This window comes from Ranitomeya imitator, chromosome 3, assembly GCF_032444005.1.
Source record: "Ranitomeya imitator isolate aRanImi1 chromosome 3, aRanImi1.pri, whole genome shotgun sequence".
NCBI lineage: Eukaryota > Metazoa > Chordata > Amphibia > Anura > Dendrobatidae > Ranitomeya > Ranitomeya imitator.
This window is the reverse complement of record NC_091284.1, coordinates 43,284,706-43,299,071: the sequence shown is the minus strand read 5'-3', so window position 1 is coordinate 43,299,071 and position 14,366 is coordinate 43,284,706. Positions and strand designations below refer to the sequence as shown.

At 43.9% G+C, this 14,366-nt stretch overlaps 1 protein-coding gene across 1 annotated transcript in view; it reads right to left on the bottom strand.

Moving 5' to 3' along the window:
* Positions 1-4,699: 4,699 nt before the first annotated feature.
* Positions 4,700-14,366, bottom strand: part of LOC138671460 (trifunctional purine biosynthetic protein adenosine-3-like) — a 35,456-nt gene continuing 25,789 nt past the window's right edge. The window contains exons 5-6 of the mRNA XM_069759642.1: positions 5,004-5,160; positions 4,700-4,913 (exon numbers count right to left, since the gene is read on the bottom strand). Of these exons, the coding sequence (XP_069615743.1) occupies positions 4,700-4,913; positions 5,004-5,160 (371 nt within the window). The remainder of the gene's footprint in view (positions 4,914-5,003; positions 5,161-14,366) is intronic.

Genomic DNA, 14,366 nt, shown 5'->3' with positions numbered 1-14,366 from the left:
ACGCTGGAAGTGAACAGCTTTGAAAACTGCTGTTCACTAGTTCCTATTCCACCTTCACCGCTAGGGGGGTCGTGACCTGCAGCCATATCCAATCGTTTTCCCTGCTGTAATCCGGGCTGGAAGATATTCTCGATTATGGCAATCTGCAGTGTCCGAATACAAGAAGAAGCTGGAGACCATGAAAATCCTACCAGGAGTCAATAAAATGGCCATGGACCAGCGCTTCTAGATGACATGTTGCCTCGTGCTCCCAGGGAAGGGCACTTATCCTTAGGCCGTGGTTCCCTAGAGGTTTTGCCCACAGGGGTTTTCTCCTCTGCTGAGTGCCGACGGATAAGCACAACAACAAGAAAATGGCAACTTGTTTTCTTCTGCCCTCGGTGGAGCTCACACCAACCAATAGTGGCATAGAGGAACCTAAAAGGACATTTACCAGCAATAAACTGGACCATTCACCATCATGTGCTAGTAGTAGATTTATTTTATATCCAAGTGGAAAATAATTTTAGCTTTTACCCCTTTTGAACAAAGTGTAATGTGTTGATACAATTTATGTACTTTTCATTGGTACCATTTTTGAAACACACAAGACTTTTTGGTTAATTTTAAATCTGTTTAAGTTTGCTAAATCTATTTTTGAAAGGCGAGATGAAGAAAGAAAAGTCTCTGGCAGAATTTGAGTTTTTTTAAGCATTAATTGTGCAGTAGAAATAATTTGGAAATTAGTTCAGGTTGTTACAGATGCAGCAATACCAATTCTTATAGATAAAGGTGTAAAGTGCAGGTACACATCAGGGCTGATCTCCTGGTCACTATGGGTCACTGCATCACTCTTCCTTCCTCCAGTTTTAATACATTTACCCCTTTACTGTGTTACAGTAGTAAGAGCTCAGCCAGGGAGTAACACCTCAGTATAAACCTGTCTTCAGTTCCCAGATTTCCATACAACACAGCTGTCTGTTCCTAAGGTGACACTTCCGGTGGCTACTAGGTGTATGGCCTTGGCCACTGCTCTCTGTTCAGCTTCTTCCATTTGTGTACATGCAGGGACCTTTGAATCGTCCACCACCGTCTCCTGGAGGATGATCGGTCCAGGGAAGCTGCCGTCCTATACAGTAAAGTAGAAAAGGGTTTGCTTAGTATAAAAAGGGATTAGGTCTTGACAGCAAAAAAACCTCACTAGTGGCAATCTAGTGGCTCTGACTTTGACCCAGAGTAATAAGCACCTAGCCACGGCAAACTGGGGCCTTTCTGACCCATCAGATTTCTACAATTGCACCAGTCCCTCTAACTACCCAGTACCCACTACTGTACAACAGTGATCACAGGGCTCTGTAGCGCCACCATCAGACAGGTAAAGCAGCTGCAGTTTAGAGATGGCTGCTCACATTTCTGACATACATTGTTGCTCAGAAATTGGGAAATGGGTAAAAAAAATGAAAATATTGTGATGGGTCCTGCACAGAGTGGAAAGTACAGCATCGCCTACTCCAACTAGTCCTATATAGGAGCCAGCATGAACACGGCCCTAGTCACTAACTCTGCTTTCTCATTGTCAGATTGGATTACTTTCACCCCCTCCCAAACTGTGACATACACGGTCCGATTTGATCGCTGCTGTTTAACCCCTTAAATGCAGCTATTAATCTATGACAATGACATTTAAGACTCACGATTCCAGTGTAGAGCAATTCACATGGTAATTTTCCATAGTCCAAGGTGTGATTACAGGTGTTGATGGGTTGTCCTGGAGGCGCCACCGCACCACCTTGGTTCTCCTGTGAAGTCCACCCAGAAGCCCAGGACAGCATGGTGGTTCAGTGGCTAGCACTGTAGCGCAGGGGTTCATGCAGTGTCAGACTGGGGTGTATAGGGCCCACCATTAGAACTGACTCCAGGGGCCCACTCTAAATTTCAATGCTCAGGCTACGTACACATTTGTGTTGTAGTATTTGTTAGGAAGATCAGTCGTAAGTTTCATTATATAGACTAGAGAACAGGCACAACATGCTGCACTTTTTTTTCAACTAAAAAGATGGACACTCTAACGGAAACAACAAAGACCCGATTATATTCAATTGATACTGTCCTTCGCCATTTTTGTCTATTATGTGACAGATCAATTTCTTAACCCCTTTGCCCCCAAGGGTGGTTTGCATGTTAATGACCAGGCCAATTTTTACAATTCTAACCACTGTCCCTTTATGAGGTAATAACTCTGAAATGCTTCAATGGATCCCGGTGATTCTGAGAACGTTTTCTCATGACATATTGTACTTCATGTTAGTTGTAAAATTTCTTTGCTATGACTTGCGTTTATTTGTGAAAAAAAAAAACGGAAATTTGGTGAAAATGTTGCAATTTTCCAACTTTGAATTTTCATGCCCTTAAATCACAGAGATATGTTACACAAAATCTACTGTATAATTGTCTAAGGGTCACTTCCGTCTGTCTTTCTGTCACAGATATTCTTGCGTATGCAGCATCAATAGTAATAAAATCTAATGTTACTAATAATAATAAAAAAAGGTTATTCTCACCCTCTAACATCGCGTTGTCCTCGACAGTGCAAGCGGCAGGTTTCGGTACAAAGGATGCTATGGGAGAAGGACCTTCCATGACGTCACAGTCATGTGACCGCAATGTCATCACAGGTCCTGTGCTCATACCAACCCTGGGACTTGAAGCTGCCGTGTGCACCGCACACAGGCGTCAGTACTACAAGGGGCTCTTCGGATGGTGAGTATATGTTTATTTTTTGTTTTAAGTCTGTTTTTAACCTGTTAAATACGTGGCTGGGCAATATACTACATGACTGGCCAATATACTACGTCACTGGGCAGTATACTACGTGGCTCTGTGCTGTATACTACGTCGCTGTGCAATATACTACGTCGCTGTGCAATATACTATGTGGCTGGGCAATATACTACGTCACTGGGCAATATACTACGTGGCTGGGCAATATACTACATCACTGGGCAGTATACTACGTGGCTCTGTGCCGTATACTACGTGGCTCTGTGCTGTATACTATGTCGCTGTGCAATATACTACATCGCTGTGCAATATATTACGTCGCTGTGCAATGTACTACGTGGCTGGGCAATATACTACGTCACTGGGCAGTATACTACGTGGCTCTGTGCTGTATACTACGTGGCTCTGCTGTATACTACGTTGCTGTGCAATATACTACGTCGCTGTGCAATATACTATGTGGCTGGGCAATATACTACGTCACTGGGCATTATACTACGTAGCTGGGCAATATACTACGTGACTGGGCAATATACTACGTGGTTGGCCAATATACTACGTGGGTGGCCAATATACTACGTGGTTGGGCAATATACTATGTGGCTCGGCAATATACTACGTGGCTGGCCAATATACTACGTGGCTGGCCAATATACTATGTGGCTGGCCAATATACTACGTGGTTGGACAATATACTACGTCACTGGGCAATATACTACGTGGGCTGTGCAATATACTACGTGGACATGCATATTCTACGTGGGCGATTACGTGGGCTGTGCAATATACTAAGTGGACATGCATATTCTAGAATACCCGATGCGTTAGAATCGGGCCACCATCTAGTACTTAATAAGTAACATTTCCCACATGTCTACTTTACATCAGCACAATTTTGGAACAATTTTTTTTTGTTAGGAAGTTATAAGGGTTAAAGTTGAACAGCGATTTCACATTTTTACAAAACCTTTTTTTTTGGAGAGCATATCACATTTGAAGTCACTTTGAGGGGTGTATATGAAAGAAAATACCCAAAAGTGACACCATGCTAAAAACTACACAACTCAAGGTGTTCAAAACCACATTTCAGAAGTTTATTAACCCTTCAGGTGCTTCACAGGAATTTTTGGAATGTTTAAAAAAAAATGAACATGAAACTTTTTTTCACAAAAAATGTACTTCAGATCCAAATTTTTTTATTTTCCCAAGGGTAACAGGAGAAATTGGACCCCAAAAGTTGTTGTCCAATTTGTCCTGAGTATGCTGATACCCCATATATGCAGGTAAACCACTGGGCGCATGCCAGAGCTCGCAAGGGAAACAGCGCCCTTTGACTTTTTCAACGCAAAATTGGCTGGAATTGAGATCAGATGCCATGTCGTGTTTGGAGAGCCCCTGATGTGCCAATGAAACCAGGATGAGCACAGGAGGCCAGTCTAGCTAAATAGATAGGACAGGATGGAATACTGTGCGGTCAGTATAAAACACTACAAAAATCCAAGCTGAGTTTACAAAAAATCTCCACACCTGACTAAAGGTGTGGAGGGTAAATCTGCTTCCCAGAGCTTCCAGCAAGACAGAATTAATTCATACTGATAAGCTGGATAAACATAGAAAGCACAGAACGGATAAGTCCACAATCTATGGACAGAGAAGAGCAAGCAAAAACTTAACTTTGCTGAACTGGTCAGGATAACAGGGAAATCCAAAGAGATGTGAATCCAACCAGGAACCATTTACAAGTGGCACTGGCTGAAGGAAAGAGCCAGGCATAAATAGCCAAGCAGAAAAGACGATCAGTGGAAACAGCTGAAGACAGCTAAATCCAAGGAGCAGCCATACCACTAGAAACCACAAGAGGGAGCCCAAGAGCAGAACTCACAAAAGTGCCACTTACAACCACCGGAGGGAGCCCAAGCGTGGAATTCACAACAGGCTGCTACTGTTTCCTGCTTCCTCCTGGCTTCCTGGGTGGTGCCGCAGTTTCTTGTCCACTTGTTGCTGGATCTTGAGTTGCAACTGAAGATGTTGCAGGAGGGAGGACACTGGAAGCATGTGAAGATGGGCCAGCCACCTCTTGCCCTTCCCCAACCGGATCTATGTTGGCCTCCGAGTCCGAGCCGGTCTCCCTCTCAGTGAGGTTGGACTGTGTTCTGTTAGTAAAGTATGAGAATAAGTAATTTAATTTTTAAATTTGACCTTAAAAAAATATATGTGTAATGTGTTTTGATGTTTTTACTTACGGTCTCAGATCCATACTGGGATCCAAAAAAGAGAGTCGGTCGTAATAAATATATTTGCGTTTTTTGGCAGGCGCTGCAGACCCACTCCTGGCCCTCTGCTGTCTTTCTCTTCTATACTGGTCGCGTATGCTGCGCCATCGTCTCATAACATCTTCCACTGCAATGAAACAGAAAAAAATTATGGATAAGGTCATTGTGTACAGTAGTAACACAAGGCGACAGTGATTTTACAGATTTTAATGTGGCCTAGTAACCTGCATTTCTTAAAAAAAAGATTATCAACATAAATATTGTCAACACAAACAGCACAATATGATCTAATGAAAAATACCAAGAATTTCAGGCCATAAGGACAGGGTCCTCTTCCCTCTGTAGCAGTATGTCATTGTAAATTTTGATAATGTAAACGAAATTTTATAAAAACTCTGAAATTAACCCCTTTCTCATGTCCAGCACCATGTAATTAATGGTGCTAGAAACATAAATGATAATAATATCATATTTTTAATGTAAAATACAATAGTCAGCTAATCATGTAGGTAATGCAGTTTGCAATATCAATGAATAGATAAACATGAGTGTACTTACTAATTTGATTCTGGACCTCACGTGGCCGCTGGTCATATTCTGGGAAAAAAATCCCACAAATGCTCCTCCAAGCAGCTTCTTTCTGAGCCCTGTTGGCATAATTGGCATCCCGTTGGTCCCAAATTTCGGGCCTTTCCTGGACCAGGACCGGGAGCATATCTACATTAATTATGCTTGCCATGCTACTTGCAACTCCGTGGAGGCGAGCGCCAGACTTCCGGGATGTCTGTCTGGCTTTTTGAGCTAATTAGCATGTCTCAGCTTCCTGATTGAGGGCTTGCCACATTTCCTGGCACCTGGAGATGTCTGGCGTATTTCTCGCAAGTCACACTGCTGGTCCGTGTGTAATCCGTATTTTTCTCGCCCCCATAAACTTTCATTGGCATATTTTTGCGCAATACACTGTCAAACGCAGATAGGAGCTGCCCCATAGAGAATCATTGTACCGTATGCAATCCGTATTTTCTGCGCTTCTCAAACGTCCGTAAAACTCGCTAGTGTGACCCCAACCTAATAGTTGGGGTCGTTGCAAATGCGGCAATACCAAATGTGTGTACTTTTATTGTTTAGATTTTTTTTCATTCAAATATTTATTTAATGATAGAATATATATATATATAGATTTTTCTATAATTATTTTTGATTTTTAACCCCTTTCTGTCATTGGACGTACTATTCCGTCCATGTGGGGTGGGCCCTAATTCCCAAGGACGGAATAGTACGTCCAGAGCGATCAGCCGCACTCCCGGGGGGAGCGCGGCCGATTGCGGCCGGGTGTCAGCTGACTATCGCAGCTGACACCCGGCACTATGTGCCAGGAGCGGTCACGTACCGCTCCCGGCACATTAACCCCCGGCACACCATGATCAAACATGATCGTAGTGTGCCGGCGGTATAGGGAAGCAGGGAGGGGGCTCCCTGCGGGGTTCCCTGAGACGATCGGTACAAGGCGATGTGCTCACCTTGTACCGAGCGTCTCCTCCCTGCAGGCCCCGGATCCAAAATGGCCGCAGGGCTACTTCCGGGTCCTGCAGGGAGTACTTCCGGGTCCAGAGCAGGCGCCTGTAAGTCTGCAGCAGGGCACACCAGATCGCTGATCTGACACAGTGCTCTGCAAAGTCTAAGATCAGCGAACTGTCACTATACAGTGATGTCCCCCCTGGGATAAAGTAAAGAAGACAAATTTTTAGATGTGTAAAAAAAAAAATCCTAAATAAAGAAAAAAAAAATATATATATATAGTTCCCATAAATATATTTCTTCATCTAAATAAAAAAAAAACAGTACATATATTTAGTATTGCCGCGTCCGTAACGACCCGACCTATAAAACTGTCCCACTAGTTAACCCCTTCACTGAACACCGTAAAAAAAAAAAAAGAGGCCAAAAACAACGCTTTATTATTATTATTATACTGCTGAATAAAAAGTGGAATAACACGTGATCAAAAAGACGGATATAAATAACCATGGTACCGCTGAAAACGTCATCTTGTCCCACAAAAAACGAGCCGCCATACAGCATCATCAGCGAAAAAATAAAAAAGTTACAGTCCTCAGAATAAAGCGATGCAAAAATAATTATTTTTTCTATAAAATAGTTTTTATCGTATAAAAAGCGCCAAAACATAAAAAAATGATGTAAATGAGGTATCGCTGTAATCGTACTGACCCAAAGAATAAAACTGCTTTATCCATTTTACCAAACGCGGAACAGTATAAACGCCCCCCTCCCCCCCCCACAAAATAAATTAATGAATAGCTGGTTTTTGGTCATTCTGCCTCACAAAATCGGAATAAAAAGCGATCAAAAAATGTCACATGCCCGAAAATGTTACCAAGAAAAACGTCAACTCGTCCCGCAAAAAACAAGACCTCACATGACTCTGTGGACCAAAATATGGAAAAATTATAGCTCTCAAAATGTGGTAACGCAAAAAATATTTTTTGCAATAAAAAGCGTCTTTTAGTGTGTGACGGCTGCTAATCATAAAAATCCGCTAGAAAAGTAAATCAAACCCCCCTTCATCACCCCCTTAGTTAGGGAAACATAAAAAAATAAAAAAAAAATGTATTTATTTCCATTTTCCTATTAGGGCTAGGGTTAGGGCTAGTGTTGGAGCTAGGGTTGGGGCTAGGGTTAGGGCTACAGTTAGAGCTGGAGCTAAAGTTAGGGTTGGGGCTAAAGTTAGGGTTGGGGCTAAAGTTAGGGTTGGGGCTAAAGTTAGAGTTAGGGTCGGGGCTAAAGTTAGGGTTGGGGCTAAAGTTAGGGTTAGGGTTGGGGCTAAAGTTAGGGTTAGGGTTTCGATTACATTTACAGTTGGGATTAGGGTTAGGGGTGTGTCAGGGTTGGGGGTGTGGTTAGGGCTATGGTTGGGATTAGGGCTAGGGGTGTGTTTGGGATAGGGTTTCAGATAGGATTGGGGGTTTCCACTGTTTAGGCACATCAGGGCTCTCCAAACGCGACATGGCGTCCGATCTCAATTCCAGCCAATTCTGCGTTGAAAAAGTAAAACAGTGGTCCTTCACTTCCGAGCTCTCCCGTGCGCCCAAACAGGGGTTTATCCCAACATATGGGGTATCAGCATACTCAGGACAAATTGGACAACAACTATTGGGGTCCAATTTCTCTTGTTACCTTTGGAAAAATAAAAATTTGGGGGGCCAAAAAAACATTTTTGTGGGAAAAAAAATTATTTTTATTTTCACGACTCTGCGTTATAAACTGTAGTGAAACACCTGGGGGTTCAAAGCTGTCAAAACACATCTAGATACGTTCCTTAGGGGGTCTAGTTTCCAAAATGGTGTCACTTGTGGGGGTTGCAATGTTTAGGCCCATCAGGGGCTCTCCAATTTCTTCTCTTACCCTTGGGAAAATAAAAAATTGGGGGCGAAAATATCATATTTGTGAAAAAATATGATTTTTTATTTTTACGGCTCTGCATTATAAACTTCTGTGAAGCATTTGGTGGGTTAAAGTGCTCACCACACATCTAGATAAGTTCCTTAGGGGGTCTACATTCCAAAATGGTGTCACTTGTGGGGGGTTTCAATGTTTAGGCACATCAGGGGCTTTCCAAACGCAACATGGCTGTTGTGAATTCTGTGGCAGAGCTCCCTCCTGTGGTCACAAGTGGTACTTCGGCTGATTCTCTCTGTGAGCTTCCGTTGGTGGAGGAAAGTGGTACTGCGGCTTCTGAGTTTCCTTCCTCAGGTGATGTGGTGAAGTCGTTAGGTGCTGCTCTATTTAACTCCACCTAGTGCTTTGATCCTGGCCTCCAGTCAATGTTCTAGTATGGGACCTGTTTCCTCCTGGATCGTTCCTGTGGCCTGCTGCTCTGCATAGCTAAGTTCCGCTTTGCTATTTTGTTTGCTGTTTTTTTCTGTCCAGCTTGTCAATTTGTTTTTTCCTGCTTGCTGGAAGCTCTGGGACGCAGAGGGTGTACCTCCGTGCCGTTAGTTCGGTACGGAGGGTCTTTTTGCCCCCTTTGCGTGGTTTTTGTAGGGTTTTGTGTTGACCGCAAAGTTACCTTTCCTATCCTCGCTCTGCTCAGAAAGTCGGGCCTCACTTTGCTAAATCTATTTCATCTTTACGTTTGTCTTTTCATCTTAACTCAGTCATTATATGTGGGGGCTGCCTTTTCCTTTGGGGTATTTCACTGAGGCAAGGTAGGCTTATTTTCTATCTTCAGGCTAGCTAGTTTCTCAGGCTGTGCCGAGTTGCATAGGGAGTGTTAGGCGCAATCCACGGCTGCCTCTAGTGTGGTTGGAGAGGATTAGGGATTGCGGTCAGCAGAGCTCCCACGTCTCAGAGCTCGTTCTATGTTTTTGGGTTATTGTCAGATCACTGTATGTGCTCTGACCTCTATGTCCATTGTGGTACTGAATTACCTCATCATAACACATGGCGTCCCATCTCAATTCCAGTCAATTTTGCATTGAAAAGTCAAACGGCGCTCCTTCCCTTGCGAGCTCTGCCCTGCACCCAAACAGTGGTTTACTGTTGTGAATTCTGCTCCTGGGCGCCCTCCGGTGGTTGTACGTGGCACTTTTGTGAGTTCTGCTCTTGGGCTCCCTCTTGTGGTTTCAAGTGGTATGGCTGCTCCTTGAAGTTAGCTGTGGTCAGCTGCCTCCACTTATCATCTCTCTCACCTATTTAAGCCTGGCTGTTCCTTCAGCTAGTGCCACTTGTAAATGGTTCCTGGTTGGATTCACATCTCTTTGGAGTTCCCTGTTATCCTGACCAGTTCTGCAAAGCTAAGTTTTTGCTTACTTTTTCTGTCCATAGTTTGTGGTCTTATCCATTCTGTGCTTTCTTTGTTTGTCCAGCATTATCAGTTTGAAGTATTTTCTGTCTTGCTGGAAGCTCTGGGAAGCAGAGTTACCCTCCACACCTTTAGTCAGGTGTGGAGATTTTTTGTAAACTCTGCGTGGATTTTTGTAGTGTTTTATACTGACCGCACAGTATTCCATCCTGTCCTATCTATCAAGCTAGACTGGCCTCCTGTGCTCATCCTGGTTTCATTCTGTGTATGTCTTTTTCCTCTCCACTCACAGTCATTATTTGTGGGGGGCTAATCTATCCTTTGGGGATTTTCTCTGAGGCAAGATAGTTTTCCTGCTACTGTCTTCAGGGGTAGTTAGCTCTTAGGCTGTGAAGAGATGCCTAGGGAGAGTTAGGAGCATTCCACGGCTGCTTCTAGTGTTGTGTTGAGCTTAGGGTCTGTGGTCAGTACAGTTACCACTTCCCTCAGAGCTCGTTCCATGTTGCTCCTAGACCACCGCATCATAACAGTTTACCCCCACATGTGGGGTATCGGCATACTCAGAACAAATGGCACAGCCACTTTTGGGGTCCAATTTCTTCTCTTACCCTTGGGAAAATATCTTCTGTGACGATGTGCGCATGCTCCGTGACGTCACCCGGCAAGATTTTGCTGCATGCGCACATCGTACTGACGGCTTCCAGATGAGATGTGTACTTCCGGTCTGCGCTATTCGAGGCGCGTGCGCCGCACCTGCTGGCATCTGGGGTTATTTCTATTTAAACTCAGGGGACACAACATACGCTACTCCCCTTCTTGAAGAAGCACTCACGCGAAACGCGCGTCAAGGGGTCAGCAGGAGGACCTTGAATACCGATTACTATGGGTGAGTGATGGCACTCCATTGGGATCTGTAGGGGGGGTATTGGGATCCTATTGTTTATGGCAGCGTCTGCAGGAGTCCTTTGTATAGAACCCGGATGTTGGAGCATTTAGGATCATCCTCTTTTCCCTCCCCCCCTTTTTTGGTCTAGGATTTGCCATACTTATCTGTATATATGCTATATTACCGGTCCCGATAGCCTGCTGTACTAGCAGGTTCCTTGGATTCTTTCCTCTTTGTACTTTTGCCCTATGATTGGGCTTGTGTTATAGATTTTAGATGTACCAATAAAATGATTGTTTTATATCTTTCTAATTGATTGGTGTTCATTATACTCCATGTCCTCTAGTTGTTAATATATCTTGGGAGTTTTACACCCATTGTCATCTTTGGCTACATACATGCATTTACGTAGGGAGCAGGGTTTTAGTCCCTCTCAGCCTGGATATTTTGTTATATTTGTTTTGATTTCTGTTCTTAGACTGGCCTCCTGTGCTCATCCTGGTTTCATTCTGTGTATGTCTTTTTCCTCTCCACTCACAGTCATTATTTGTGGGGGGCTAATCTATCCTTTGGGGATTTTCTCTGAGGCAAGATAGTTTTCCTGCTACTGTCTTTAGGGGTAGTTAGCTCTTAGGCTGTGACGAGATGCCTAGGGAGAGATAGGAGCATTCCACGGCTGCTTCTAGTGTTGTGTTGAGCTTAGGGTCTGCGGTCAGTACAGTTACCACTTCCCTCAGAGCTCGTTCCATGTTGCTCCTAGACCACCGCATCATAACAGTTCAAGTGGCCAAAAACGAATTAATTGCACCTCAAAAAAAGGAAAAAAAAGTTTTGAACCATTTTTTTTTCTGTGTTCTAGTTTGTCTTTTTTTTTTCCTCTTGATATCTGGGTGGTTCAGGATATATGCTTTGGCATGGATGTTCAAGGTTTGTTTTCTCGTGTGGATCAACTTGCTGCAAGAGTACAGAGCATCCAGGACTATGTTGTCCAGACTCCGGCTTCAGAGCCTAGAATTCCTACTCCTGATTTGTTTTTTTGGGGACAGATCCAAGTTTTTGAACTTTAAAAATAACTGCAGATTGTTTTTTGCTTTGAAACCCCGTTCTTCTGGTGATCCCATTCAACAGGTAAAAATCATCATATCCTTGCTGCGGGGTGATCCTCAAGACTGGGCTTTCTCTCTTGAAGCAGGGGATCCGGCATTATTGAATGTTGATGCATTTTTTCAAGCGCTCGGATTATTGTACGACGAACCTAATTCTGTGGATCATGCAGAAAAAACCCTGTTAGCCCTGTGTCAAGGTCAGGAAGAGGCAGAGTTATACTGCCAGAAATTTAGAAAATGGTCTGTGCTCACTAAATGGAATGAAGAGGCTCTGGCTGCTATTTTCAGAAAGGGTCTTTCTGAAGCCCTCAAAGATGTTATGGTGGGCTTTCCTACGCCTGCCGGTTTGAGCGAATCTATGTCTCTAGCCTTTCAGATCGATCGGCGTCTGCGCGAGCGCAAAGCTGTGCACCATATGGCAGTATCCTCTGAGCAAAATCCTGAACCTATGCAATGTGATAGGATTTTGACTAGAATAGAACGGCAGGAATTCAGACGTCAGAATAGGCTGTGTTTCTACTGTGGTGATTCTACTCATATTATCTCTGATTGCCCTAAGCGTACTAAGAGAGTCGCTAGGTCTGTTACCATTAGTACCATACAGCCTAAATTTCTCTTATCTGTAACCCTGATTTGCTCATTGTCGTCCTTTTCTGTCATGGCATTTGTGGATTCAGGCGCTGCCCTGAACTTAATAGACTTAGAATTCGCCAGGCGCTGTGGTTTTTCCTTACAGCCTTTGCAAAGTCCTATTCCTTTGAGGGATATTGATGCTAGACCCCTGGCCAAGAATAAACCTCAGTACTGGACACAGATGACTATGTACATGGCTCCAGCACATCAGGAAGATTGCCGTTTTCTGGTGTTGCATAACCTGCATGATGTTGTTGTACTAGGTTTCCCATGGTTACAGGAACATAATCCGATGCTGGATTGGAAAACTATGTCGGTGACTAGTTGGGGTTGTCAAGGGGTACATAGTGACGTTCCTTTGATGTCAATTTCCTCTTCCCCCTCTCCTGAGGTTCCTGAGTTTTTGTCAGATTTCCTGGATGTATTTGATGAGCCCAAGTCCAGTTCCCTTCCTCCGCACAGGGACTGTGATTGTGCTATTAACTTGATTCCTGGTTGCAAGTTCCCTAAGGGCTGACTTTTCAATCTGTCTGTGCCGTAGCATGCCGCCATGCGTAGTTATGTTAAGGAGTCTTTGGAGAAGGGGCATATTCGGCCCTCTTCGTGACCTTTGGGAGCGGGTTTCTTTTTTGTTGCTAAGAAGGATGGCTCCTTGAGACCCTGTATTGATTATCGTCTTCTTAATAAAATCACGGTCAAATTCCAATACCCCTTGCCTTTGCTTACGGATTTGTTTGCTCAGATTAAGGGGGCTAGGTGGTTTACTAAGATTGACCTCCGAGGGGCATATAATCTTGTTCGTATTAAACAGGGTGACGAATGGAAAACTGCATTTAATACGCCCGAAGGCCATTTTGAATATCTTGTCATGCCATTTGGGCTTTCTAATGCTCCATCTGTGTTCCAGTCTTTCATGCATGATATTTTCCACAATTATCTTGATAAATTCATGGTCGTATATTTGGATGATATTTTGATTTTTTCCGATGATTGGGAGTCTCATGTGAAGCAGGTCAGGATGGTGTTCCAGATCCTTCATGATATTGCTTTATTTGTGAAGGGGTCTAAGTGCCTATTCGGAGTTCAGAAGGTCTCTTTTTTGGGTTTTATTTTTTCTCCCTCGTCTATAGAAATGGATCCTGTTAAGGTCCAAGCTATTCATGACTGGATCAAACCCACATCTGTGAAGGGCCTTCAAAAATTTTTGGGCTTTGCTAATTTCTATCGCCGTTTCATTGCCAATTTTTCCAGTGTGGTTAAGCCCCTTACTGATTTGACGAAGAAAGGCGCTGATGTAACGAATTGGTCCTCAGAGGCTGTTGAGGCCTTTCAGGAGCTTAAACGCCGATTTACCTCTGCCCCTGTGTTGCGTCAGCCGGATGTTTCTCTTCCTTTTCAGGTTGAGGTCGACGCTTCTGAGATTGGGGCAGGGGCTGTTTTGTCTCAGAGGGAATCTGATGGTTCTTTGATGAAACCGTGTGCTTTTTTTTCCAGAAAGTTTTCGCCTGCGGAACGCAATTATGATGTCGGCAATCGGGAGTTGTTGGCTATGAAGTGGGCGTTTGAGGAGTGGCGACATTGGCTTGAGGGTGCTAAACACCGCGTTGTGGTCCTGACCGATCATAAGAATCTGATTTACCTCGAGTCAGCCAAGCGGCTGAATCCTAGACAGGCTCGATGGTCCCTGTTTTTCTCCCGTTTTGATTTTGTGGTCTCGTATCTTCCGGGATTTAAGAATGTTAAGGCTGATGCCCTCTCTAGGAGTTTTTCACCTGATTCTCCTGGAGTCCTTGAGCCGGTTGGCATTCTTAAGGAAGGGGTGATTCTTTCTGCTATCTCCCCTGATTTGCGGCGGGTGCTTCAGGAATTTCAGGCTGATAGGCCTG